General features: G+C 32.1%; 1 protein-coding gene across 1 annotated transcript; it reads right to left on the bottom strand.

The window, feature by feature from the left end:
• Positions 1 to 272: 272 nt before the first annotated feature.
• Positions 273 to 24536, bottom strand: LOC129914079 (poly [ADP-ribose] polymerase tankyrase). Its single transcript, XM_055993131.1, has 8 exons — positions 23506 to 24536; positions 7046 to 7828; positions 6830 to 6990; positions 5083 to 6769; positions 4858 to 5015; positions 4510 to 4802; positions 2034 to 2190; positions 273 to 1975 (listed from the first exon to the last, which is right to left on the bottom strand). The coding sequence occupies exons 1-8, from the start codon at positions 23693 to 23695 to the stop codon at positions 1895 to 1897; spliced, it is 3510 nt and encodes a 1169-aa protein (XP_055849106.1). The 5' UTR covers positions 23696 to 24536; the 3' UTR covers positions 273 to 1894.
• Between the last annotated feature and the right edge of the window lie 513 nt (positions 24537 to 25049).

Below are 25049 nucleotides of genomic sequence, written 5' to 3' on the forward strand. Positions count from 1 at the left end.
GTATTGGACGATAGGCTTGTTATGATCAGTGAAATAGCTGAATCCGTGAGAACCAAAATTGAATAAGATCTGCAACAGAATTTCAGGGCAATGTTTGGAGAGTTTGAAAAGGAATCTAACTGATTTTGTACGACGATTTGCAACCATTGACGAGACATTAGTCCACCAGCCACCACTATATGCTAGAAACAAAACAGCAGTCGAAGAAGTGTATAGAAGCCGGGGACCTACTCGAAAAAAAAATCCAAATAAATTGTTTCTATTATATCTGCACGAAAGATTATGGCCCGTGTTTTTTTTTTTTGGGATGTGAAACGGATCGTGTTTTTTGATTATCTCAAAAAGGGTTAAACAGTAACCCGACAATACTACACTAACCTTCTTGATAAACTGGATACCAGAATTCGCGAAAAGAGTTCTGGTTCCCGAAACTAAAAACAATTGTATCTGGGAAACGATTAAGGGCCAATGAAAAAGTGAAAAGGACCATAAATGAATATTTTGAAAGTCCTCCAGACTCTCACTTCCGGGAAGCAATTTTACTGTTGGAGAAACGCTTAACTAAGTGTGTTGAGGTCCAAGCATGTTGTGTCGAAAAATAAAACCCTTTTTAACTGAAAAAAACACTATCTTGCATTGAAACACAAAGTTAGAGACTGTAAATAAAAATGTAAAATGTACATAATAGTGCACTTTTCTGTTTATGGGGAGCACATTTAATAAAAAAAAAGAATACTTTTTATTTAGATATTTAGAAATGTTCTAATAATTTGTGTGTAATTTGAATGTACTATCTGACAAGTTGAACCCTTTAAACTTTGTTATTTTCTTTTTTTTTTTAGAATGTAAACGGCTTCATTTTTTAAAACACACATAAACATCGTGTACAATTATTCCTACAGTGTGTATAATATAATGTATTAAAAAGCTGATTATAAAACACGACAAACACGACAACACCGATAATAATAAATCGACAAATCATTATCAGTGTTAGTTTAGAGAAGAGATCAAAAATGCAGCTAATAAGCTGAAATTTAACATCAAATACCAACAAGACGATTGACAAAGATGATCTGCGTCACAATTCGTATGTAATATTATTCATATGATCACGAGTCTTGCGCGGTGTAAATGTTGGCAAATGATGATTGAACGTCGACGATTGCTTACTGCTTCGATTGTTTCCATTGCATGGACGATGAGAGAATGATGTACTGTAGGGAACATTCGAACTGCGACCCCCGCCAAAACATCGCATTGCAGCACAAATCAGTGTGCACCAGCGCCATGATGAGAATGTGTAGAAGCCATGAGGATTATTTGATAGCAGATGATGTCGACTATTGTGCAGAGTTGAATTGTAATTCGAACGGAAACTACTATCACTGCTATCATTTCCACTGCTGTCATTGTTGCTATTGATCAAATTCATGCGAAAATAATTGCCATTGTAGTAGCGTGACTCATCGACATCATTATCAGCGGGAGCGCCGGTCTCATTATCGAAATTTCGATCAATCGAAACTGCTGGAGTGATAATCATGAATTGACTGTACTTAGTGCGATACGATCGATTTGTTCCATTGGAAACAGATGATGATCGATTTTTATTGACAGATGATGATGTTGCTACTCCGCTACTGAAACCGTTCAAAAGCGTTTGGTTGGTATCTACGGACGAAAAGGAAGTCGATGATGACAGGGACGCATCACCAGCAGAGGCGGCGGTGGCGGCAACTGTGTGTGGCGATTGTGATGTTGATGCTTGGACAGTGGGCGGCTGTGGTTGTTGTTTTTGTGTGGATGATGATTGTTGCTGCTGTTGCTGCTGCTGTGACTGTTGTTGATTTGCTGGTGATGAAGTTGGCGTCGAGCCGACAGATGGCATCCATCATCTTGATGATTCCTCGTTTCCGCTACTACTGTCTTCAGGTTTGACAATTTGATATGTTATCAAATATTCTGGATAAGCCTTTAAATATTTAACAACATAAACATTTTGTAAAAGTTAATTAATTTATATAGCTTACTTGTTCTCCACGGTATACTACATATTCCGCAAAGTGTAAGCCTCCAGCAGATGGACGACCTATGACAGAATGATGACCTGGTGGTGCGTGGGCCATTTTCATTGCACTATATTGAAGGAATGATTTCCCGAGAGCTACGCGACACAGAAGCAATTGTCTGCAAATGAAATAAAAAAATTTATAAGTTTATTCAGGAACTTCAATTTCACATTGTGTGTAAGATAATGGAATCAAAGCGAATAATATTCCATTGTGCCCAAAAAATATAATCGTGTTTTTCTAAAAACCAATTGATACTTTTCGTCATTATTTAATAATTAAATTTTAATGGTTTTAAATGATCTTTAGTCCAAATAACGAGCCCAGACACATTATTTAGAGTGAAAAAACTGTTTTTTTTCTCTGTTTATGTTTTTCTTCTTATTGATTTAAAAAGTTAAAGGTAACTAAAAAAAATAGAAATAGTTCGAAATTTTTGTGTGAACATTTTTCTTATTTTTTAGTTTGAGTACGAATTTTTCAAAAATGTTTTAAAACAGCTTTAAAAAAAAAGCAATTTGAAAGAAAAAGTTGTTGGCCCTAAGTAAGATTTCCATATTTAACCAAAATAAATAGTAAATTTTCTTACCTAAAAAGGTGCTATCATTTTAAATTTGACTAAGTTACAGCTGAGCTGTTTCATTGTTTAGTTTTGAAGTGAAATGTATATTTTATTACTATGTACTTAATTTTCGTTAAAATCGACTTTTGGATAAATTCGGGTTTTTAACGTCGTTGTGAGTGTAATCTTTTTGAAAGAAAAAGCCCCTTTTTTTAATCAAAATAACATTTATTTAAATCTTTTTTCTCATTTACCATCTAAGAATATATTTGTTTCGGTTAGAAAAGTTTCCATTTCTTTTTCATTGCATCTAATATACCCAAAAAAAAGCGGTCCCGGACATGGTCATAACTCAAAAACTGAAAATCAAATGGCTTAAAATCACATAAAAGTTAATTATTTTTGAGTATTTCTTTTCTTAACACTACATAATATACACAATACTCTTTATTAATTGGTACATCTCTTACAAAAAAATTAAGTTTTGTTATTTTTCATACATTGATAAAAGTTGTCCCAAGAAAAATGACGCATAATACCAACATTTATTAATGTATCAATATTTAAATCATCTAACGTACAAAAGGGTGCTGCAAGCAGTTTTTAAATATATTTTATATAGATTTGTCATTCTATTGTCATTTGTATTTTTACTCAGTATCTTATCTAAGTATGGCTGTAATAAACAATTTTATCAAAAAGTTAAAACAAAAACAAAAGAAAAAATTACTTATGGCCTAAGTGTTTCGGAGGTGCATAAAAGCATTTTTTTGTAGAAATCGGTCTCTGCCCCAAGAAATAAAGTTATATTTGATTTATTTAAGACCTACTATCTTAGTATAATAATATATCATTCACATTGATACTATTTCTAGACCTCTAAAGTCGTTTTGAACAGATCACCACTATTTCGAGGAACGTTTTTCTAGTACTAATTTTTGGGGTTTTACGATAAATTGAAAAATATACATTTTTGTGCTCTGCCCGTTCATGAAATTTGTATCATAAAACAAAGTTGATTTTTTAAGAATTCGGTCATCGAAATTTCCCACCTTCATGATTTTGACCCTTTCATTTCGCTACAAAATTAATTAACAGTTCCAATTTTTATAAAAAACTCAATTTCTTTTATTATTTGAGAACAACATCCGGAAAAAATTTTTGTGGCACTGGTTTGTTATTTTAAAAACTTTCTCTGTTATTGCAGTTTTCAAAAAAGTATAAAAGTTTTTCAAGTCGAAGTTCGAAGGAAAGATAATTACAATTTGAATTCAAACAGCGTTTTTCAAGGCAAATAAACACATATTTTCAAACTTTTATTGTTTTTTTTTTTGCTCTGAAAAAGACTGTTTTGGTGTTTTTTTTTAACTATTATTTGTATTGATATATCTTTGGCCCCGGATACTAAGAGGGTAAGTCACAAAATTGACCATTGTCAGTTTAGATAACGAGTTTCATCAATAAGCTAAAATAGGCTGGTTCACAAACGTTAGGGACTAAAAAGTTAGTCAAGATTCGGGTATCTAGTAGCTGATTTTTGGGAAGTTGACTGGAAAGTTAGTCAAGAAGAATGTCCCCAACTCGTTTTACACCTTTTTCTAAATTTCCGTTCCATAAATGTTGTTGACTAAATATTTAGTCTCTAATGTTTCCCGAATGTGCCCAATATAAAATAAATTATTTAAAATATCAAATTATTGTCATAAACAGAGTTAGACTAGTTTTAGACGTATTAAATTCCAGTACCACGTTGTGAATTGAGATTACACAACCAGTTTTGTAATTCATGAAAAGATTTTGCAAAAAGAAAACAAAGGTACATTCAAACAAGGGTTTATATACCGATTCTATTAACCTCACTTCTTTAAAACTCACCTTGGACATACGTAGCATGATTTATCTTTATGCGATGGACATCCAATACCTCCGCCGATTCCATAAACATACTGATTACTTTTAGAACTATGTTCAGCAAAATATATGCCAGCTCCAAACATACCGCCAATATAAGCGTGTCTTTCATCAAAACCCTTTTGAACAATGGCATTAATAAACGGACTTCCATGGAAGAGCATTCGTTCGTTGGCTTGCAAAGAGTTTTCTTCGGAAACTTCTTGTCGCCTATGCACATATCTTTCCCAAAGTTTACGATTCTGTACTTTTTGTACCTTTAAATACAAAATTTAAATGAAAAATCCTTTTTTCGAAAAGTTACAAGTATACCCTAATAATGTTGTATCGAAGGAAATACCCTCCAGCTTGTCCATTATCTCTATGCTCGCGAATAGTAGCCTGCATTTCCTCTTCGACCGCAACAAATTCCTTGTCGTCTGGAAGTAAGTCTACTAAAAGTGTTCCTGGATTCAAGTTATTTCCGATTCCTTAAAATAAAAAAAATATATACAATATCAAATAATATTATTATGTATGCGTTATTAAATCCCTTACCGGTTGTCGATCGAAGTTGAGCAATGCCCTTTAGAATTTTATGTCTAAATCCATAAGCAGAAACTCCTACTTGTTTTAAGTCTTCATGTCCCATCTCAGCCAAAATTTCCAACGTTATTTGTTCCCTCTCAAACAATTCAATCAAATGATCAAGTTGTTGGCTTGCCAGGAAACTAGCCACGTTCGTAATCGAATCTGGATCACTCACTTCCTCACACATATCTGCTTGTGCGTTTGATTCTGCTCCCTGAGCTGGACTCATTCGTGTCGACATTAACGGAACTGGTACACTCAGAGTCATCGAGGCGCCTGATGGCAGTGTTACAGTTTCAGTGGTTGGTGAGAGGACAGCACATGCAGGAGGGACACTACTTGGGGCAGGTGAAGGTGAATTGCTAATTAATGATGTTTGCGAAGTGCTCAGTGTGGAATTTGCAGCCAACGACGTTGTCATAGCGTCTTGAAGCAAGCACTTGACATCATCTGCAGTTGCCAGTTCTATCGGAGTTTGACCTTCCTGATTTTTCATATACGAATCTGCACCGTGAGCTAAAAGTAAAGCACAAAGTTGCGTTCGTCCTTTCTGAGCGGCTTCATGCAATGGTGTGAAGCCCCACTTATCAGTTGCATTCACTACAGTCTTATGTTTTATCAACAACGCAGCTATGTCTAGATGACCGTAGGAGGATGCATTGTGCAGAGGAATTAATCCTCCTTTATCTTGGGCATTTACATCGGCGCCATTTTCAAGCAAATATTCAGCCACTTCATAGTTATTATAACCTGCAGCCAAATGCAATGGAGTCGAGTTGCGTCCTTGTGCGTCACGGCAGTTTATAGTCTCGGGAGTAACTAGTCTTTGCACCCGCGCGAGGTTACCCTTTTTGGCAGCATCCAACAGAGCAGAATTACCACGTAGAAGCTCGGCAACATCATGGTCAGATTCTTTGACCAAATCTGAAGGCGTCGCTCCATCACGATTCTTTTTGCTCGGATCTGCGCCATGTTTCAAAAGCAATTTGACTATGTCGTATTTTCCTTTGGCAGCAGCTTCATGCAAAGGAGTAAACTTCCAAAGGTCTGCCACATTCACATTGGCGCCATGTTTAACTAGCAACTCGGTCACTTCGAAATGACCATAAGAGCATGCATTGTGCAGTGGAACTAGGCCGCCCTTGTCAGCGGCATGAACCTCAGCTCCATGCTCTAACAAGAATTCTACAACTGGAACTCGATTGAAGCCCGCAGCAAAATGCAAAGGTGTAGAATGTCGGCCATCCAAATCACGACAGTTGACTGTGTGTGGGTTGGCGAGAACGATTCTCCTAACGGTATCTAAATCACCAGCTTTAGCGGCTTCTAGCAAATGAGTTTCAGTGTCTGGAGGATCTTTTAAGATCTTCAATACACTTTCTGATGCTAATTGTGCAGCTGTATAGCCTTCTAACGAAATAATACTTGTGTCAATAGAATAAGATAACAACAAGCGACAAGCTTGCTCATCGCGAGCACTCTTGTGCAACGCTGTCTGTCCAAGGCCATCCAGAGCATTAACCTTGGCTCCATTTTTAAGCAACGTATCCATAACATCGTAATGCAAATGTTCGGCAGTCAGATGGAGTGGTGTAAGGAATGCTTTGTTCTTTTCGTTAAGCAGAGCTCCCTTGCGAATTAGAATCTCTGCAACCTAAAAAAAATATATATAAAATTTAGGCTTATTTAAAAAATAAAGTTTATATCAACTTACTTGTTTTCTTTTCGGGTCTACAGAAACTCCAGAAGCATGCAACGGTGTATCTCCAGAATAGGGATGCACAAAGTTTACTGTCTCCGAGGTGAGGAATTTCTTCAGCCTTGGAATATCGGCTTTTTTGCAGGCATCTAAAACACAGTGGCCTTTGTACTCGTCTAAAATTTAATAAGATTAGAAATACACAGCTGAAAAAATTACGATCTAACTTACGAGTTATACGATCTCTAAGCTCTCTTGTTGGAGCCGAGTCTATTGCTGATTTGTTATGGCAGTTTAAAAGTGTTGGATCGGCACCTTTACTTAGTAACAAGCTACAAACTTCTACTCTACTCTTGGATGCAGCCTCATGCAAAGGTGTGAAAGCCCATAAATCATTGGCATTTACATTGGCACCGGCTTTGATTAAAAGTTTGGTCACTTCAAAATGCCCATACGAACACGCATTATGGAGAGGCACTAAGCCTCCTTTATCTTTTGCATGCACATCTGCCCCATTGGCTAGTAGAATCTCAACTATTGCTATGCGATTGTAACCAGCTGCTAGATGTAATGGTGTCGAACGGCGTCCATCACTTGCATGGCAGTTCACATTTAATGGTGTCAGAAGAGCCAATAAACGATCTTCGGCTCCAGATCGGGCAGCTTCTAAGAGCTCATCTTTTCGATACTCTCCTGTTAATACTGGCCTTGTATTCTCGTCAGCCAGTTCCATTGGGGTTTTTTGTTCGGAATTGCGAATATTAGGATTGGCACCATGTTGTAACAATGCAATGCAGACATCTACTTTACCCTTACTTGCAGCTTCGTGTAATGGAGTGTAGTTCCAATTGTCTGTGGTGTTGGGACTAGCTCCGGCTTTTAAAAGTAAGCGTACAACTTCTGCATGACCAAAGGAGCAAGCATTATGGAGTGGATGAAGACCTCCTTCATCGCAAGCTTGAATGGATGCACCATTGTTGAGAAGGTATTCAACAACTTCTCGGCGACCATATCCTAGAATAACAAAATTAATTGAGTTTTTTTTTTTTTTTTGGTAAAAATAGATACCTAAAAGTTATGAAATAAAAAATGCGGAAATAAAAAAAAAAAAATCAAAACCATGCCTGTCTGCATAGTAAATATTGAGTTTCCTTTCTTTGTAAAAAAAAATAACATATCTAAAAAGTTCAAAAGTACGTGAAAAACTTTGGAGAAAGTAAAACACAAAGCTTGATCCGTTGAATATGTCTGAAACAGTAGAGCACCGAGTGTAAAAGTCTTATTTCATGAGTGTGTAAGGTAGCACCGAAACGTAGCAGTAATTGACTATTTGATGAATAGAATTGCTTATCTAAACATTGTAAAGAACAACCTGTAAGAAATTTCCAGAAATTTTGGAAGAAAAGGTTATAAGCTTTCAGGCAAGACGTTTTTACATTGAACAGGTCCATTTCTTCCTATGCAAGGAATAACGACTCTTCATTATTCAATTTTTAAATGTATGACTGTAGTATTTTTGAACCCCATCTTGTTGATAATATGATGCACTAAGTTAATTCGATTAAATACCCTGGATTGGATCTGGTAAATCATTTTGCAACTACTCCATCAATCAAAATTCGCAATTAAAATAAAAAATCCCAAAAAACGGGATTTAATCTTCATACAAAATCAAGGAGGGGACCCTTAATATTTGTTGTAACTGCATTTAAAATTCATATTATCTTAAAGAAAAAAATAATAAATGTTTTATTCTTAGCATTTCAAGACTAAAACTTAAAAAAAACATCTTTTGAAGATTACAACTGGTAGAAATTTTCCAAGTATCTTAAAATGTATGAGTTTTCTGGTAAACTTGTTAAACACTTTTTTGTTTATTATTATTTTCCTTATAAGGAAAAATTAATAAAAATCTATGTTAATCACACATTTGTCAAAGAAAATTGGCGTCAAATTAAAAAAATTATCCTGGTCAAGGAAAAATGAACAGCATCCATGCTTCCTAGTGGTTTCAGCATGAAACCACCTATTAATTATTTTTTTATTTTTTGTTGCAATAATTAAAAATTTGAAAATTAGTGCATGAGCTATTGCATTATGAGTACTACGACAACAAAAAATTTAATTACTTAAGGGGGGGAATCCCTCCAGACGACACCTTTTTCACTATTTTTTTATGAAAAACTGAAAGCACTTATTGAAATTTGGAAAAAGACAAGATATTACTGACATTATCAAGAATTGAAAAAAAAAATTTTTTAAATGAAAAAATAACAAAATGGCGGCTCTGGAGCCTTTCAAAGTTGACGCCTCCAGTTTGCGCCGTGCAATGTACAGGTCCAGGAAATCATCTTAAATCAAAAAGGAAATTTTTTCCGTTAGATGATATTAGTACGCATTGCATGAACCTAAATTTATTTTTTTTAAATGAAAAATAAAAATTAGAAATCAAAAAAACGAAAAAAAACATGTTTTTTTTACAAAGAAGTATAAAAAAAAATATTTACTGTACAAATTTTATTCAACTTTTAGGTTCATGTTGTGGCCAATGATTTAAGGAGTAATTTGCTTTAAATTTCAAGTCGATAGCTTCATTAGTTTTTGAGTTACATTGCACAGCGCGGAAAAAAACTAGTTTCGAAAAAAATGCGTTTAAAGTTTTCGTTTTCGTACTATGGTAGGTTCGGAGCGCATTGGTTTCGGGACTATATAGGCACTTTTGAGGCTTCATTTAAGGCTAAGACCACTGAAAATAGTTTCTTCGGTTGATAAATAAATTTATTACGCAAAAAAAAAAATGCAAAAATAAAAAATTCCGGAGGGATTTCCCCCCTTAACAAAAGTTTATATTTAGTTAAAAAAAATGCAGAATTTGTGAGGGTTTTCTCAATTTATTGTTCAGGTAGCCTTAAGCTTAGAGGTACAAAATAACGGTAACACTGAAAGAGAATGATTATAATGGTTCTAAAATCTATGGAATATGAAAACATGTTTTTAATTAGAAAATTTGCTTTTCCAATCTAAATACTAGTTTAATAAGAGTTTTTGGTAAAACACATTGGTTTTTAGGTGCATTTTTATCTTTTGGTTTTTTTTTTTACTAAAAAATGGACTTCACCTTTTGTAGTCTGAGCTCAAAACATTCCTTATACAATGCAATTACTAGTACAATCATTATTTTTTCGTTTTGGTGTGTAATTAGAAAATATCAAAACTTTTTCTCAAGATTTTTGTAATTTTTTCGTGAAAAAAATTAAAAAAAAGTTACTCCGGGAACAAAAGGTTAAAATGTATATCTGGCCAACCAAAAAAGATATCAACATTTTGTAAACGCACCTTCAAGGCAAAATATTTTCTCTAAAAATAAAGAGCTTTACTAAGTTATTACCATTATTATTAACATAGAAATTATCATTAACATGAGGAAAGGTGGACGAAAGTTATTGTTTTCTTAAATCTTCGGTAAAAGGTATCAACGTTGAATATAGATTGTTGCTGTAAAACAATTTTTCTCTTAGAATTTACCCAAAATCACCTTCTTAAATTTCCCTTATCTTATAGCGGAACACCCATTTTCGATTTTATTCTAAGTTTCGTTACCTATAAAAATTATGTTCTATTTTGTATTAATTTATGAATTACTTATATGTTAATTTCGTGTTTTGTGTTTTTAAATATTTTTTTTTTTTTTGAAATATTTCTATTTTTTTATGGTTCCACACAATATAATAAAAAAAAATGTATAAAAAAAAGTAATTTGATTACTGGATTACTTACTTACTTACTGAAGAAGGTATTGGATTTAGAAAGATTAAAACACAATTCCTAAGTTTTGGTTTTGATGAAAGCGATTTTTACTCAAACAAGTAAGCGAATAAAGCGATAAAAAATTCTATTTTCATTTAAAAAAAAAAACAACGAAAGAGTTTTTAAGCAATTTCTAACAATTTTTGAAGTTAAAAAAAAATCTATTATTTGATAATTTTTTTGGACAGTTCGTTGAATATACCTACAAAAACGGCATAATTTCATATATCGTCGCTGTAGTTCTAATACCTCGTAACCCAAAAAAGGCGATTTTGGACTAATGATGCAATTATATTGTTAAACAAAATCCGGATGTAATAGAAAAGACCCTGTTTGCCTAACCTCGATATTGTCAGAGCGTCGCTTAATCAAAACCAGATCATTTGTATTGATTCTCATACATTTCATACTTAGTTTTTTGCCTCTCCTGAAAAATAGACTTTTCTGGGTTACGAGGTATTAGAACTACAGCGACTATATACCGCGAAAATATGAATTTTTTGAAAAAAAAAAAACATTTTTTTAACATTTGGCAGTTTCATGTGAGAAATTTAACTGAGAGTAGATTTTCTTTCCCAGGAACCTTTCTCCCTATTGGGAATCTCCATCGGAATTTTGTTTTTAGGAAAGACATACCATCAACTTAACAAACCATGACCTTCGAACATATACTCGTACCTTCCAGAATTTTAGCAACTCTAATTTAGATTGTATTTGGTGAATAAGGTAAAACAATTAAAATGTTTAATAGTGCAATTTTTATATGAGGTGATGGGGAAGAGCGTTCTAAAAGATAAAACAATTTTTTAGAGACTATGCGAAGAATTTTAAGAGACAGATGCAATCCACTTGTTTTGTCAGATGCAACGAAAGTTGGGAGTATATTCTAAACGATCGAATTTTCTAGCCTTGTAAAGTTAAACACTTTTGAATAACACCGACAAAATTTATTCAAGATTCTTGTTTCTTAATTTTTAAAAATAAGAATAAAAATTAAAAAAATGCAAGCCAGAATTTTAAATCAAAATATAAAATAAGACACAGACATCAACCTTGCAAAAGTAAATAATAGCTCTCATATGCTATTAAAGGGTGATTTTTTAGTGTGATCAACCGATTCGATGTTTTTAGACTTTTTTAATTGGCAATTTTAAATCACCCGTCTACGCAGATAAGCCAGCGTCACTTGTACCCTTAGAAGAAAACTTTACACCTGTTATGAGTAAGATAACAGACAAGATGTTCTAAAAAGTGACTTAAAAATTGCATTTCTCCTATGCACACCTTCAAGCGTAGTCAGCAATTAAATTAAATAATCTTCAGGAAACAAATGGCCAACATGTATTTATCAACTCAAATAAATTGAAATGGGACCACACTGCAGCCACCAGCTTTCCAATACAAAAAGAATTATAAAAATTGGTTCACTCAGTCCAAAGTTATGAGGTAACAAACACAAAAAAAAAAGGAAAAATACAGACGAATTGAATACCTCCTCCTTTTTGGAAGCCGGTAAATTATACCTAATTTTTTTTATTTTTGAAAATTAAAAACAACACACTTTTTACTAAAAAATAAAAGGAAACAAATATTAAACAGTATATAGCAATATTTACCCGGGCAGGGAATTTCTAAAACAGAAACAAATGCCACTTTGAAAACAAATTAAAGTGCAACACTTTCCACAAAAATTGTAACAACTTTTTGTATTATCTACTCAATGTCATAGAAAGAACTGTCAACCAGTTAATGGTTATAACTTCTCGAAGCAAATTGATATTATCCATCATGACTCAACACAACGACTTCTGTAATTCCAAAAATAAAAAAAAAAATAATAAACCATTTTACTGAAAACAATTTCACTTTTACTTAAAATCTATAAAATATTCTTAGCTTTTGCTCCAAGTTATCATGTTGACAGTGAATAAAATCGAAACTTTTACACCAAATGCATGTAGAATAATAAACACTTTGTGTTAACTTAAGTAGGCCAGACGCTTGGTTGGTTCGCAATTAGCTGTGCTCTGTGCTTGTTGATTGTCTTTTACTGTCCACCATTGCAGCAATAGATTTCACTTAACGTCTTATATCTGTGAGAGATTTTTTCCTTTTAACATAGAACATATCCATACTTAACAAATCACACAAACTAACTAATTTGGTCAAATTATTTTGTGATCTTGTAAAAAAGTTTCATTCATGTGAGCAATGGATAATATTGATTTTTTTTTACACATGTTTTACACTTATAAGTTTAATGTGTTTTCATTTATAAATTTTTTCATAATATTCTCGCATTAAAGGGGTTTTTGGTACCCTTAAAATGTATTAAAGGCAGAGTGAGCTTTATGAAAGGAGAGAAGGGTTTAAGAGGAGGAGCCGATGCATATTTGTTTTGAAATTCGGAACATTTAAATGGGATAGAAACACTGAGGCGGGTAATGCATTCTACATTATCGAAGTACTACTAAAAAAAGAATTTCTATATTTGACGGCACGTGTTTCAGGGCAGGAATGCAGCTGGCTATTTCATTTGGAACATTTTCTTAAGTAAAATCTATAGAACAAAGACAGTCATGATACATTACGACAGTGCTCAATAGAAGAACTTAATTGTGTCTGTCTAAATAGTTTAAAAACTTCAGATTTAAAAAATTACAGTTAGATCAGAAGCGGTAACAAATGTCTCACATCTTCTTAGGAAACCTAATCATTTCGCATCGTTTTTAGCGAAATTTAATATGTGCTCATTCCACAGAAGGTGGTTTGTAATGGACATATTTAGGATCGAAAACTGAACATTTTCCTCGATGTAAGTTCCACTCATGAACAGTTACAAAGATCATTTTAACGATAGTAAGGAGCATTGTATTTTAAAAACATTAAATACTACGCGGTTTCTTACTCTCAATCGGCATTCAAGATAAGAATTTAATGATCTTATCATATTTCGCCGTTGAAGTTTCACATTGGAAAGACATGTGTTGGAATCCACAAACCAATGTGAAAAGCTGAGAATACTATAATCACTATTATCAGAGAGTAGATCAATAATTAAAATGTGGAAGAGAATCGGAGACAAAACGGAGCTCTGGGGCACACCAGCGTTTATATTATGGTCTTCAGACTTGAATCCATTCAATTGGATCTGTATTAAACCATTCGAAAAGATATTTCTTATCATACGAAGAAACTTGATGACAAAATCTATCAAAAGTCTTATGAAATATCAAGCGCAATAATCTTAACTTCTCTTAGACGATGTCAAGATTTGTTTCACTTTTCGGTGAGATAAAACATCAGATCACCAGTGGACGTATTGATACGAAAGCCGTTCATTAAGAATCTTTCATCAATATACTGGAATTAATCAGAGTTTCCATGACCTTGGAAAGAAGGGACGTAAGTGCAATTGGTCGGTAGTCAGAGGGGAAAAAATATTCGCCTTTTTAATGGAAAAACTGAAAGCTGTTTCAATATACTTGGGTAGAGCCCAGTCCTCTTGGATTTGCGTATGTCAAGGTCTTTCCGGACTCTTGCACTCAAACCATAGTAACCAGTTAAGGTTGCTGAGGAATTGAGACAGCCCCTGCTGGCTTTCTCTTATTGTCAAACAGTTTTCCTTTGTGTTTTTTTCATTAAATAAACTAATATGACACGAGAAATAAGCGGATAAGACATAATGGTCTGATGTGCAGTGTATTTATCAGAGTCAGAGGTAAGAAACAAATGTATTGTGTTTTCGGTTCAACTATTAACGTCCGAAATCCGAGTTGGCTTGTCAACATAGCTTCCTTCGGATGTTGTCTGGCCAGAATAGCGAAGCCACGAAGAATGACAACGCCCACAATGACGATTGCAGTCCGGGGGTAAAGGGAAACAATCCTTTGAATGTAGTCGGACAGCGCATCAATTTCGTTAGAAGTTAAACAATATGTAAATATGTGTTCCTTCAAGCATAAAAGGGTAAAAAATATTTTACTCCGGAGTAATTTTAGTTGGTACTCCATATTTATTTCAGTTTTTAGTCATGGACCTGCACGTACACTTAAATATTTGACATTTTGTTTAAGCATTGATTTTTTGTTGTTTATTTTGAGTTTTTTTTCATATGACACACACACAGTCAAAAATCATTTCCTTGCGTTCAACCCAGACCACATCTGAATGAGATCTAAATTTTGAGAAGTTCTGAATAGTCAGATACAAAGTTAGGTGGCATTTAGTACCTAACGTTTATTAATATTTAGTTACGATTTTCAGGTGGAAATTTTTATTTGAAAACTCTGATGGGTAACTTTTAGTTAGTTAGTTAGTTTGGATAGTTTGTTGAACCCGATCAATCTACTTTCATTGGGAAGGATTAGAAACGTTAGGGAAAAGTCTATTTTAGTCTTTATTTCATCGAACAAAGTTACAATGCTTTAGTGATTACTCGATAACAAAATAATAATAAAAATAAGATAATATACAAAATCAATAATGAAGAAAAAAAACAAAACATAAATAATAAATATAATATTAAACATTTCCACCACTAAGGTTTCTCAAAATAACGAGTAAATTATTTTTAAATGAAAATCTACCAAGACAAAATTCGATCATATCGCAAACAGAATTGGATTCTTTTAAACACCTGGTCAATGGTTCATTAGCAGCATAATTTGTTCTGTGGAATGGAATGTTAAACAAATTTTGGTTTCTAAGCATCCTCGCAGGAACATTGAAGTTAATTAAGCCCAAAATTTCCGAACAATTAATATGATTAGTTAAAACATCACGAATAAACATAACTCCAGAGAACTTTCTACGAATATTAAGAGGCAAGATTCCAAATAATTTACACCTTGTTTCATAGGAAGGCATATCAATGTACCAATGAAGCCTTTTTACTAATACCCTTGTAAATTTTTTAATTTTCTCAATTCTAAAAGAGTGAACTTCGTACAAAGGGCTTTAAATAGTATTGCAATATTCAAGAGTAGATCTAACAAACGCAAAAAAAAGACATTTCAATGTGTGAGGATCACAGAATTCCTTTGAATTGCGCAAGATAAATTCTAACATAGAATTACCTTTGACAACTAAAAAGTCTATGTGTTTTAAGAAATCAAGTTTTTGATCAAAAATTACCCCTAGATCTTTTTTTAAAGGTTACTATAGATAGAAAGGTATTATTCTAATATAGGAAAAATTAATTGATGTACGTTTTCGGCAAAACGTTATACTTTGACATTTAGCAATATTAAGGTGCAAGGAGTTAACCCAACACCAATTCGATAATTTTTGAAGATCTTCTTGCAGCAATATGCAATCATGTTCAGATTTTATACACCGAAAGATTTTCAAATCGTCTGCGTCATTAGACATCTAGAATTTAAAAAAAAACATTGGGAATGTCATTGATTAATAACAAGAAAAAAAGTGGACCGAGATGGCTTCCTTGTGGAACACCCGAGGTAACATTGATGAAAGAAAGTTATTAATACGAACAAACTGAATCCGACCCTTTAAATATGCCCGTTTCCAGTTCAGTAAATTAGAATGAAAACCAATTTTATTCAACTTCATAAGTAATATATCATGGTTCACCCTATCAAAAGCTTTGGAAAAGTCTGTGCATACAACATCGCATTGGAGACCTTTTTCAAGCCCGTTTAAAATGGTGTTTGAAAAAATTGTTAGGTTGGTGCTGGTAGATCTACCAGCAATAAACCCATGTTGACAGGGAGAGATAACATGTTTTACCATTGTACTTAGTTTTTCATAAACCAATTTTTCTCAAATTTTTTTGGAACGGTAGAGATCTTGCAAATAAGGTGGTAGTTTGAAACTTCCTGCCTATTTCCTGATTTATAAATTGGTGTAATGGTAGAACGCTTCCATGTACTTAAAAATTCACCACTTTCGAGAGATCGATTAAAAATTATTTGTAAAAGAACAGCAAATACTATTGAACATTTCACATACCTTCTCTTTAGAAAATTCATTGAAGTAATATTTTAGTCAAATGTTGGTTATGGGGTATCTGATTGGTTAGTCTAACGAAAAAAAAAAAAAAAAAACAATTTATTTATTGGAAAGTTGACTGAAAAGTTAGTCAAGAAGAATTTCAGTTACTCGTTTTACACAGCTTACTAAATTAGCTTTCAGAAAATATGGTTGACTAAATAGTTTGTCCCTAATGTTTCATGAACGGGTCCATTTGCGTTCCATCACTCCAGAAAAAAAGTCAAATTCGGAGTATACCTACTGCCCATAATCTCGTAAAGGCCCTAACTACATTTTTCTTAATTCTGGGGTCGAATCACGGCACACGATTACGATCAAACGTTAACGCTTTGACATATTGCTGTCTCTATTTAATCAGTAGAAAAAGATAGGGACACATAGTGACCATACGTTAACGAACGTATGCTGTAATCCGACCCCTGAGTTATAGAGGGAAACAGTAAATCTAATATCGCAATTTGCATATAAAAATGAAAAAAATCAAATGTATATTTTGAGTTTTCTGACGTATTTAACAAGACCTAGACTAAAACATTGCCCTAACTCCAAATATGCAAAAAAATCAAAATCGAAAGTTTTGTAGTTAGGGTCTTTACGAGATTATGGTACTCCTCAGTGGAGTGAATGAAAACGACATTTAGGCCCAATTTATTGACTCTCCATTAAACTTAAATCGCCATTAAAAAAGGGAATTTTAAAATTAAAAACAAAATTCGTTTAATTCAGTCTTTGTTAAGGATTTTTTTTTTAAGTTTGACATCATTAACTAATTGAACATTAAATTTAAAAGCCCTTTTAGTTAAAAAGCCAAATTCAACCTTTAGGCGAAGTAGATGAGAAAAATCTTAAATGAAGTGTTGTCTATTTAACCCTGATACGTCATACCCATAGAAAAAAATTTCTTGCGAGTCGTAGTCATTTTAAATTGTACCTTATTTGTGAAATAAGTACCTATGAATAAATACCTATGTCCCTACAAAAATATTCTATTCTGGACTATTATAAATACATAATTTTTGTTTTTGTTTTAATGATTTCTTAGCTTATTTCACGAACAAATTTTTTTCAAATAAAATAATAATGACATAATTACTGAAATGACATTTGACGCTAACGGAGAGTGAAAAAATAGAAATCCTTTTTAAAACCTCCATTTGCTCTAAAAAATTATTAGGGATTTTTGTAGTTGTAGTTCACATTGTTTGAATGTTTTCCACATGCACTGTGGCATATACTTACTATTTTCTTAAACCGCAAGAGTAGGTAGGGATCAAGTTCATACAATATGGCCATATTTCACATTATTTTAAAGTATTTTAATACAATACGAAACAACCTCGTTTATTTGCTTAAACTGATTTATGTTTGCGAACAAGGACTCTGGATATACGGCTTTGTTCAAATTTGCAACTGCAAATAAAAATTAAAAGTTTTTATAAAATATTAAATTTTGAAAAAAAAATCTTTTCGTACCATTTTTGTATACTTTTCTTTATTTTTAATTAAAACATTTTTGTTATCTAAAATTTAAACGATATTTATAAATAAAATGTTAAAATAAACTCAAAAGGTAAAAGGGCATATTTTGATCGCAAATGCAAGAAAATGTGGTTTTGGGATAGTTCCAATGATTTTTCTATTTCACCATTTGAAATAAAATACATATTTGGTTCTAAGATTCTAAAACTAGAAGAATGTAGCTTTTACATGCTTTTTATTTTGTCATGATATAGTCAAGCTATGCATTCGTACAAAAAAAAAGTTGAGATAACAATCAGACATGGGATTACTATAGCCCTGTTCCACTGGAGGTGGTAGTCTGCTAATAGTAGATTTTTTGTTTAATCTAGTACTATCATCTACCTACTCATGCTCTTCTTCCCGAGTGGATACGATTTGTATTGAATTCGTTGAAAGTGCGTTCCATTGAAAATCGCTAGTTAACTATTAGTAGTACTTTGCCACCTCCCAAAGGAACAGCTAAATGGATCTACCGAGTAACATCAAACTTGGTATGTAGCATTTTTTTGCAGAATCTCCATAGGGGTTTTTAGAACTAATTTTTTTTTTATCAAAAATAACGATACCTGTCATAAACCAATTTAGGAAATGTTTAATTTTCTCGAAAACGGTACCAGTGATTTTGTTTAAAAAAATTATATAATAGTTTTTGGGCAATCATGGACATTTCTTAAAATTATTATTAACCTACCGTAGAACCGTGCCAAACTACCAATTTAATTTCAACGAATTTTTTATACAAAAGCATTTATATAGTTTAGATATAAAACAGAAAGAAAATTTGGGAAAATAATAGTTTTTGGATTAGTAATTTCTACAAAATTGCATACCAATTTTATTTTTGAATTTTGTTTTTTTTAAATTTATAAGGTTCCAACGATTTTGAAATTTTTTTTTTTTCTAAAAATCTATCTAAGTAGAAAAAATCAAATCGAATTGGTACTTGTTTTGGAGCTATCACGAATTTTCCTTTGTTCCTTAAACTTTTTGGGCTAGTGTATAAAAACAACTCAGGTTAAAAGCTAATGCTCGGTTAAATTTTATGGTTATGAAACTAAAGTATTAAATTTAGCCGAGCTTTAGCCTTTAATCTGAGTATTAAATTGTTTATATTGGTTGATAGAAATATGTATAATTCAGTTAAATATTTAAGTGAACCTTTAATTTGATTACACTGGTCTGCAAAATTTAACTATTTTTTTCTCCTTCAAATAACTTTTTGATATTATGAAAGATTAGATTTTCTTAAATCTAAATCTGGTTTCAGAAAAATTCTATCAGGTACCATTTTTGTAAAAATGATTTTTGAAAAATGTGGGTAGTTTCTAAAAAATCATCCTTTTAGATTCATTTGAACTTGTATAAAATTAAAACTACTTGTCGCATTGAGCTCAAATTTGAAGTACTTATTCCTCATAATATGGCAGGACAAAAATTAAAAAATTACGATTTTTCAAAAAAGTAGTCACAAAAAAGTCTCTTTATAAGGGTGAAAATATTTTTTTTTTTCGGAATTGTGAATACAATATTCGAATTCCTCGGAATATTCTACATTAATTTCATGCTTGATTCTCTATAAAATATTGTGACCGAAAAAAGTTCTAGCGACATGAAAAAGCATAAACCAAATTCGCACCCGTGTGCCTATCACGTCAAAAAAAAAAGAGGTGTGCCTACAGAGGGATATGTAAAGAAAACCATAATAAAATACATTAAACAAAATTTTTACGTGTTTTGTAATTTTATATACTATTTTTCTAATTATAAATATCTTATTCACTAAACCGCCTTGTAATGCTTTTTTTTCTCCTAGAAACAAAAGTATACTTGTCTTATAGTATTTGATGTGATGAGTTAGAATCCGAAGTCAAAAAAAATTCTATCACGTCAGGATTCTGAGATATTCGCATTAAAGTATTTTGAAAATCTCAAAAAAAACTACTATATCTTAAAAATCAGAGCTGACCGAAATTTTTTGAGTTCGGACTCAAAATCAGCACATCAAAAACTATAAGAAAAGTATACTTTTGTTTCTAGGGAGAAAGATATATAATTTTTAGGTTATCAGTTTCTTTATGGTAAGATATGCCAAACCTACTAAACTTACTTAAATTAAGATATCTCGGAGAAGAAAAGAGATATTGAGAAGATTGAAACTGAATTTGAAAGAAAAAAATAAGTTCTTTTATAAACTATAACAATTTTAATTGAAAAAGATTACATTATGCCAAAATATTTCTTCGAAAACATCGAAAAAATGGGTTTTTGAGATTTTCCAACGGGAATATCTAAAAAACATGATGTGCTAGGTCAATTCTGACTTCGGATTCGGAATCAGTATAGAAAAATCTTCTAGAAAAGTATAGTTTTATGTAAAGGAGGATTTCCTTGCAGACCAGTGTTATTGGTAAGGCTCGTAGAAAATCAAATTTACTAATGATAAGCTTTGGTGAATTATAGTAATAATAGCCTAATAGTAAGTGAATGTACAGTGCGGTTTACATGGTTAGACGCACCAATTTTCGTTTACATAAATTTCATTTTTTTTGTGTGTGTGCAAGAATAACCAAAAAAATTGTATTTATTAGAATGGTTATTTAGTTCTTAATAGAAAAACAAAAAGAATTAGTGGGTGAGTGGAAGTTAACGGTACTTTTTAGTCCTTCTTGTCCTTGATGTAAGAAAAAGGGCAGCTTTTTTCGGTTCACATGATTAGACGCACACCTTAAATTAGTTAGTTTGGCGAGATCTATTGCACTGATTTGATTAAATTTGGAAGATTAAACATCAAGAAGTTAATTTTTAGTGATTTTCATTCAAAATCTGTTAACAAAATTTCTGAGCGCGAAAGAATAAGGGATAAATGACGCGTTGGATTCCAAAGGTCTTTCCATTAGCCCCATTGCCAAAAAAAAATAGGATGAAGTGACTATTTCGAGAGAAATTATTTAAAAACAGTGCCTCCTACGAAAAAAACTTCAAAGGAGGAACAATAGAAGCTTTAACACCCCAGGAAAAATGAAAATTTATGAAAAAAGCGTCGAAAACAGCTCTATCCCGAGCAAAATTAAAGAAAAAGCTAGGCTAACGGGAAGAACATCAACTTTTCGGTGATTTTTTTTTAATGCTGAACATCCTAGATTAAAATAATCAGTGCAATAGATCTCGCCAAACTAACTAATTTAAGGTGTGCGTCCAATCATGTGAACCGAAAAAAGCTGCCCTTTTTCTTACATCAAGGACAAGAAGGACTAAAAAGTACCGTTAACTTCCACTCACCCACTAATTCTTTTTGTTTTTCTATTAAGAACTAAATAACCATTCTAATAAATACAATTTTTTTGGTTATTCTTGCACACACACAAAAAAAAATGAAATTTATGTAAACGAAAATTGGTGCGTCTAACCAAGTGAACCGCACTGTACATATAAGCGTGGTCGAATGTTCGGTATTCGACCGAATCATTATTTGCAGCATCTCTAGTTGGTGCCGTTAAAAAATTTCAAATTTCCCTCCTTGGAATCAAAAATAAACAAAAAGTTTGAGCCAAAACGACTTATTGGTTTGAGCTCTTACCTCATTTAAATTATTACATTGAGTTTTTCTTAACGTTTTTCTTTTTTTCTTTAAGGGCCATTAGCTGAAACGAACCTTAAATAATTCATGTTGAACATAAATTTTAAGGCTCTATTTTAACTTCGGCGTAAACTGTCACATAAGGATTTATGTTGTAATTAAATGCTTAAGTTTCGATTCAGCAAAAAAAGACTCTAATTGTTACGCATTTCATAATATTCCAAAACAAAATATAATATAAAAAAATAGCAATCTCTGTGGGGATACGAACTCAGAAAGCAAAATTAAACAGCAATCACCTTGTCACCTACGCTAATAGGACTATTGAAACAAGGGTAACTTTCATGCCCTATAAGCTATAACGTGCCTAGGATATACAACAATAATATTTAATTTTGTTCAAATTCTCGTCGTTAATAAAAAATTTCTTGTTTTTAGTTTCGAGTTACTATGGATACATTTATAATGTCAACTAACTTTTCAATATTTTTGTTTGATATTTGTGTAATTTTGTATGTATGAGTAAAATTTCCTTATTTTATTTTTTCATTTATAGGATGTCGATGTGTCGATACGATTTATTTTTGTTTGATATTTGTTTTATGTTTTATGTGTGAGTAAAATTTCCTTATTTTTTTTTCTACTATAGGATGTCGACGTGTTGATACAATTTATTTTTATTTGATATTTGTTTTGTTACGTTTGTATTTGTGAAATTTCCTTTTTTAAAAACAAATTTTTGGAAAAATAATTTTCTAAGACAAGCCCCATTCTCTCTGGGGATTTTTTAGTACATCTGATTGCCGAAAAAAATAAAATTCTGTAGCGCTAGAAACTATCGGTGTCACTTCTATATATAATTATTCAATGGTTTTACGGCTCCAAAATACTTACGGGACTCTTATGTTTTTTGTATTGTTTTTCCTTCCTTCAAATCTTCAAATTTAAAAACATTTGATTTGACAAATATCTGCTTTTGACAGTTTTATTTTTCAAAAACTAAAAAAATCCCTAGGATATTTTTAATGGAGTTTTAAATTTAAAGTTTCCATTAATTGTAAAGACTTTAACTAATGTAGAGTGAATTAAATGAATTTTTAATGACGTATACTTTAGTTTAACGACGCTGTTAACTAAAACGATAAATTTCAAATTTTAATGGAGGCTCAATAAATTGGCCCTTAGTTAATTAGCTTAAGATCTCTTCGTAGCATTGCACTTGAACCACCACATTCATCCAAATTTATGTCGCTTCATAGCGAAAATAATAACATTTATTGCTTAAATTGCAAAATTAATAACGAGGTTGTATAAATCAAAGGCTATCTAGAAAGTCAAATGCTGTTAATTTCGTAATTAGACTTCAATACTTTAACCTTAGGTATTTGCTTTTTATTTTATTTACGAATGACCTTAAAAGACACAAAAATATTTTCTTTGTCACATTCGTTCATACCTACTTTGGAAAATTCATTGAAGTAATAATTTTTACAAGACAAAAAAAAAGAGAATGACTAACAATCAATTCAAAACAAATCAAGTGGAACAAATTAACTGGTCTTGATACTCATATTCCTGTAAAACCCCCTAAACTTATCTTCTTTTTTTTTCGATAAAAAAATAATTCTATTTTTAATTTTAATATACTTATAATATAATAGAAAGAAATCAAAAGATCAAAAAGACTACATGAAACCCTTTTGTCCATGTCATCAAAATAAAAAAAATATAAACAATATAAAAAAAAGAAAAAAAAAATACAAAATCTTACCAGCTGCAAAGTGCAATGGCGTGGACTTCCTTCCAGCCGTGTCTCTGGCATTAACAGTCTGCGAAGTGATCAATTTCTTCACTTTTGTTATGTCGCCCGTTTTGCAAGCTTCAAATAGCTCTCTGAGTGGATCATTTGCCATGGCAGCGTCCAAATTAACATTCAATATAGTCCGATTACGACTGGACATAATTTCTTCTTCTTCTTCCTGTTCTTTTTTGCAATTTAATTTAAATCTTTCTTTCTCTCTCCCTTAATTTTCTCAGTCCCTATTTATTATAGCCACACTATTTTTTGTGTGGCTGGTTAATAGTCTTTAATGCGTTTGGTGTAGCTACTAGCTACTTCCTCTATTTTGAGTGCAAAAACAAATGCAGTGTACACAACAATCAAGTACACATGAGCAAAAACAAAAAAAAAACACACAAACTACACGAATATTTTATATATTTTCAAAAGGCAGCACACAGTCGTCGAGAGTCGATTGAGGGGCGGTTTGGGTGGCAATGGGCGGGTGCTGAGCTGAGTGCAACCAGAGCGAAAGAAATTTTATAAAAATTGCATTTTTTTTCTATACTTTCGCACATCTATGATGAATCACACACGCATTTTTCTAATGAAGAAAAAAACTGAAAAAAAAAATTCTTTCCAAAAAAGAGAACAACTGGCCAACAGCAGCAACTACTTTGATGGTTCACATTGGAGTTGGCAACAACAGCACCAGCAACAGAAACAGTGTTGTAGTAAGGGAAGAGTATTTTTTCTTTGTGGCCATTACGTTATTTTTCACTCCATATCACTATATTTTTTTCTTATACGTTGGTTGGACATTTTTACAATGAAAAATGTAACAATTTTATTGTATTTGAACTCGTTAGGATTGTATTATTACACTTGTGATATATATATTTTTGGTAATAGAAATAAATATTTTGTAAAATAATTGGAATTGGAAAATTTTTCTAGAGATAAAAAATTTTCAAAGTAGAAATTTTTTTTATGGAACCTATGGAAGAAGAAAAAACCTTGGATATGTGTGCAAAGAAAACACTGATTTTTTGACATTTTGTTCTGTTCGTTTTTGTTATCAATGGTGAATATGGTGGAATCTGGAATGATGGAAATTGGTATTACTTTAAAGTGATGCCAAATTTCGATAGATTAATGGATTCACTTAATTTATAAAAAAAAAAAAAGAGTGTGTGTACACATGTACACGCGACTGAAGTTATACTTCTCATTCAGTATATGTAAATGAATTTCATTTGATATTTTTAATTTCTATTATTAAGTAATTAATCCACACTTAGTTTTTTTACATTTTTATCAAGCGAACAATAAATTAATTCTTTCATCCTCCTTGCGTCCATGTAGTTTTCCATTTATTCTGTGAAATTTACTCATGTTGTGCGGTTCAGAACGTACGGTATGGTTAACGAAAGTAAATGAATTGCGCATAAAATGTGCGATATGGTAATTTTATAAGAATTGTGTGTGCTTCAGCACTAGTAGTAGCAAAATGGAACTTGCAGGGTTGCTACAAA

Source organism: Episyrphus balteatus, chromosome 3 (assembly GCF_945859705.1).
Source record: "Episyrphus balteatus chromosome 3, idEpiBalt1.1, whole genome shotgun sequence".
NCBI lineage: Eukaryota > Metazoa > Arthropoda > Insecta > Diptera > Syrphidae > Episyrphus > Episyrphus balteatus.

What these genes read in the sequence shown, in the direction of transcription:
- LOC129914079 (XM_055993131.1), bottom strand. Translation starts at nt 23,695, where the DNA reads ATGTCCAGTCGTAATCGGACTATATTGAATGTTAATTTGGACGCTGCC. An exon ending in TCAACTTCGATCGACAACCG is followed by an intron (nt 5,016 to 5,082) that starts GTAAGGGATTTA and finishes TTTTATTTTAAG; the next exon opens with GAATCGGAAATAACTTGAAT. An exon ending in TTCGATACAACATTATTAGG is followed by an intron (nt 4,803 to 4,857) that starts GTATACTTGTAA and finishes TTGTATTTAAAG; the next exon opens with GTACAAAAAGTACAGAATCG.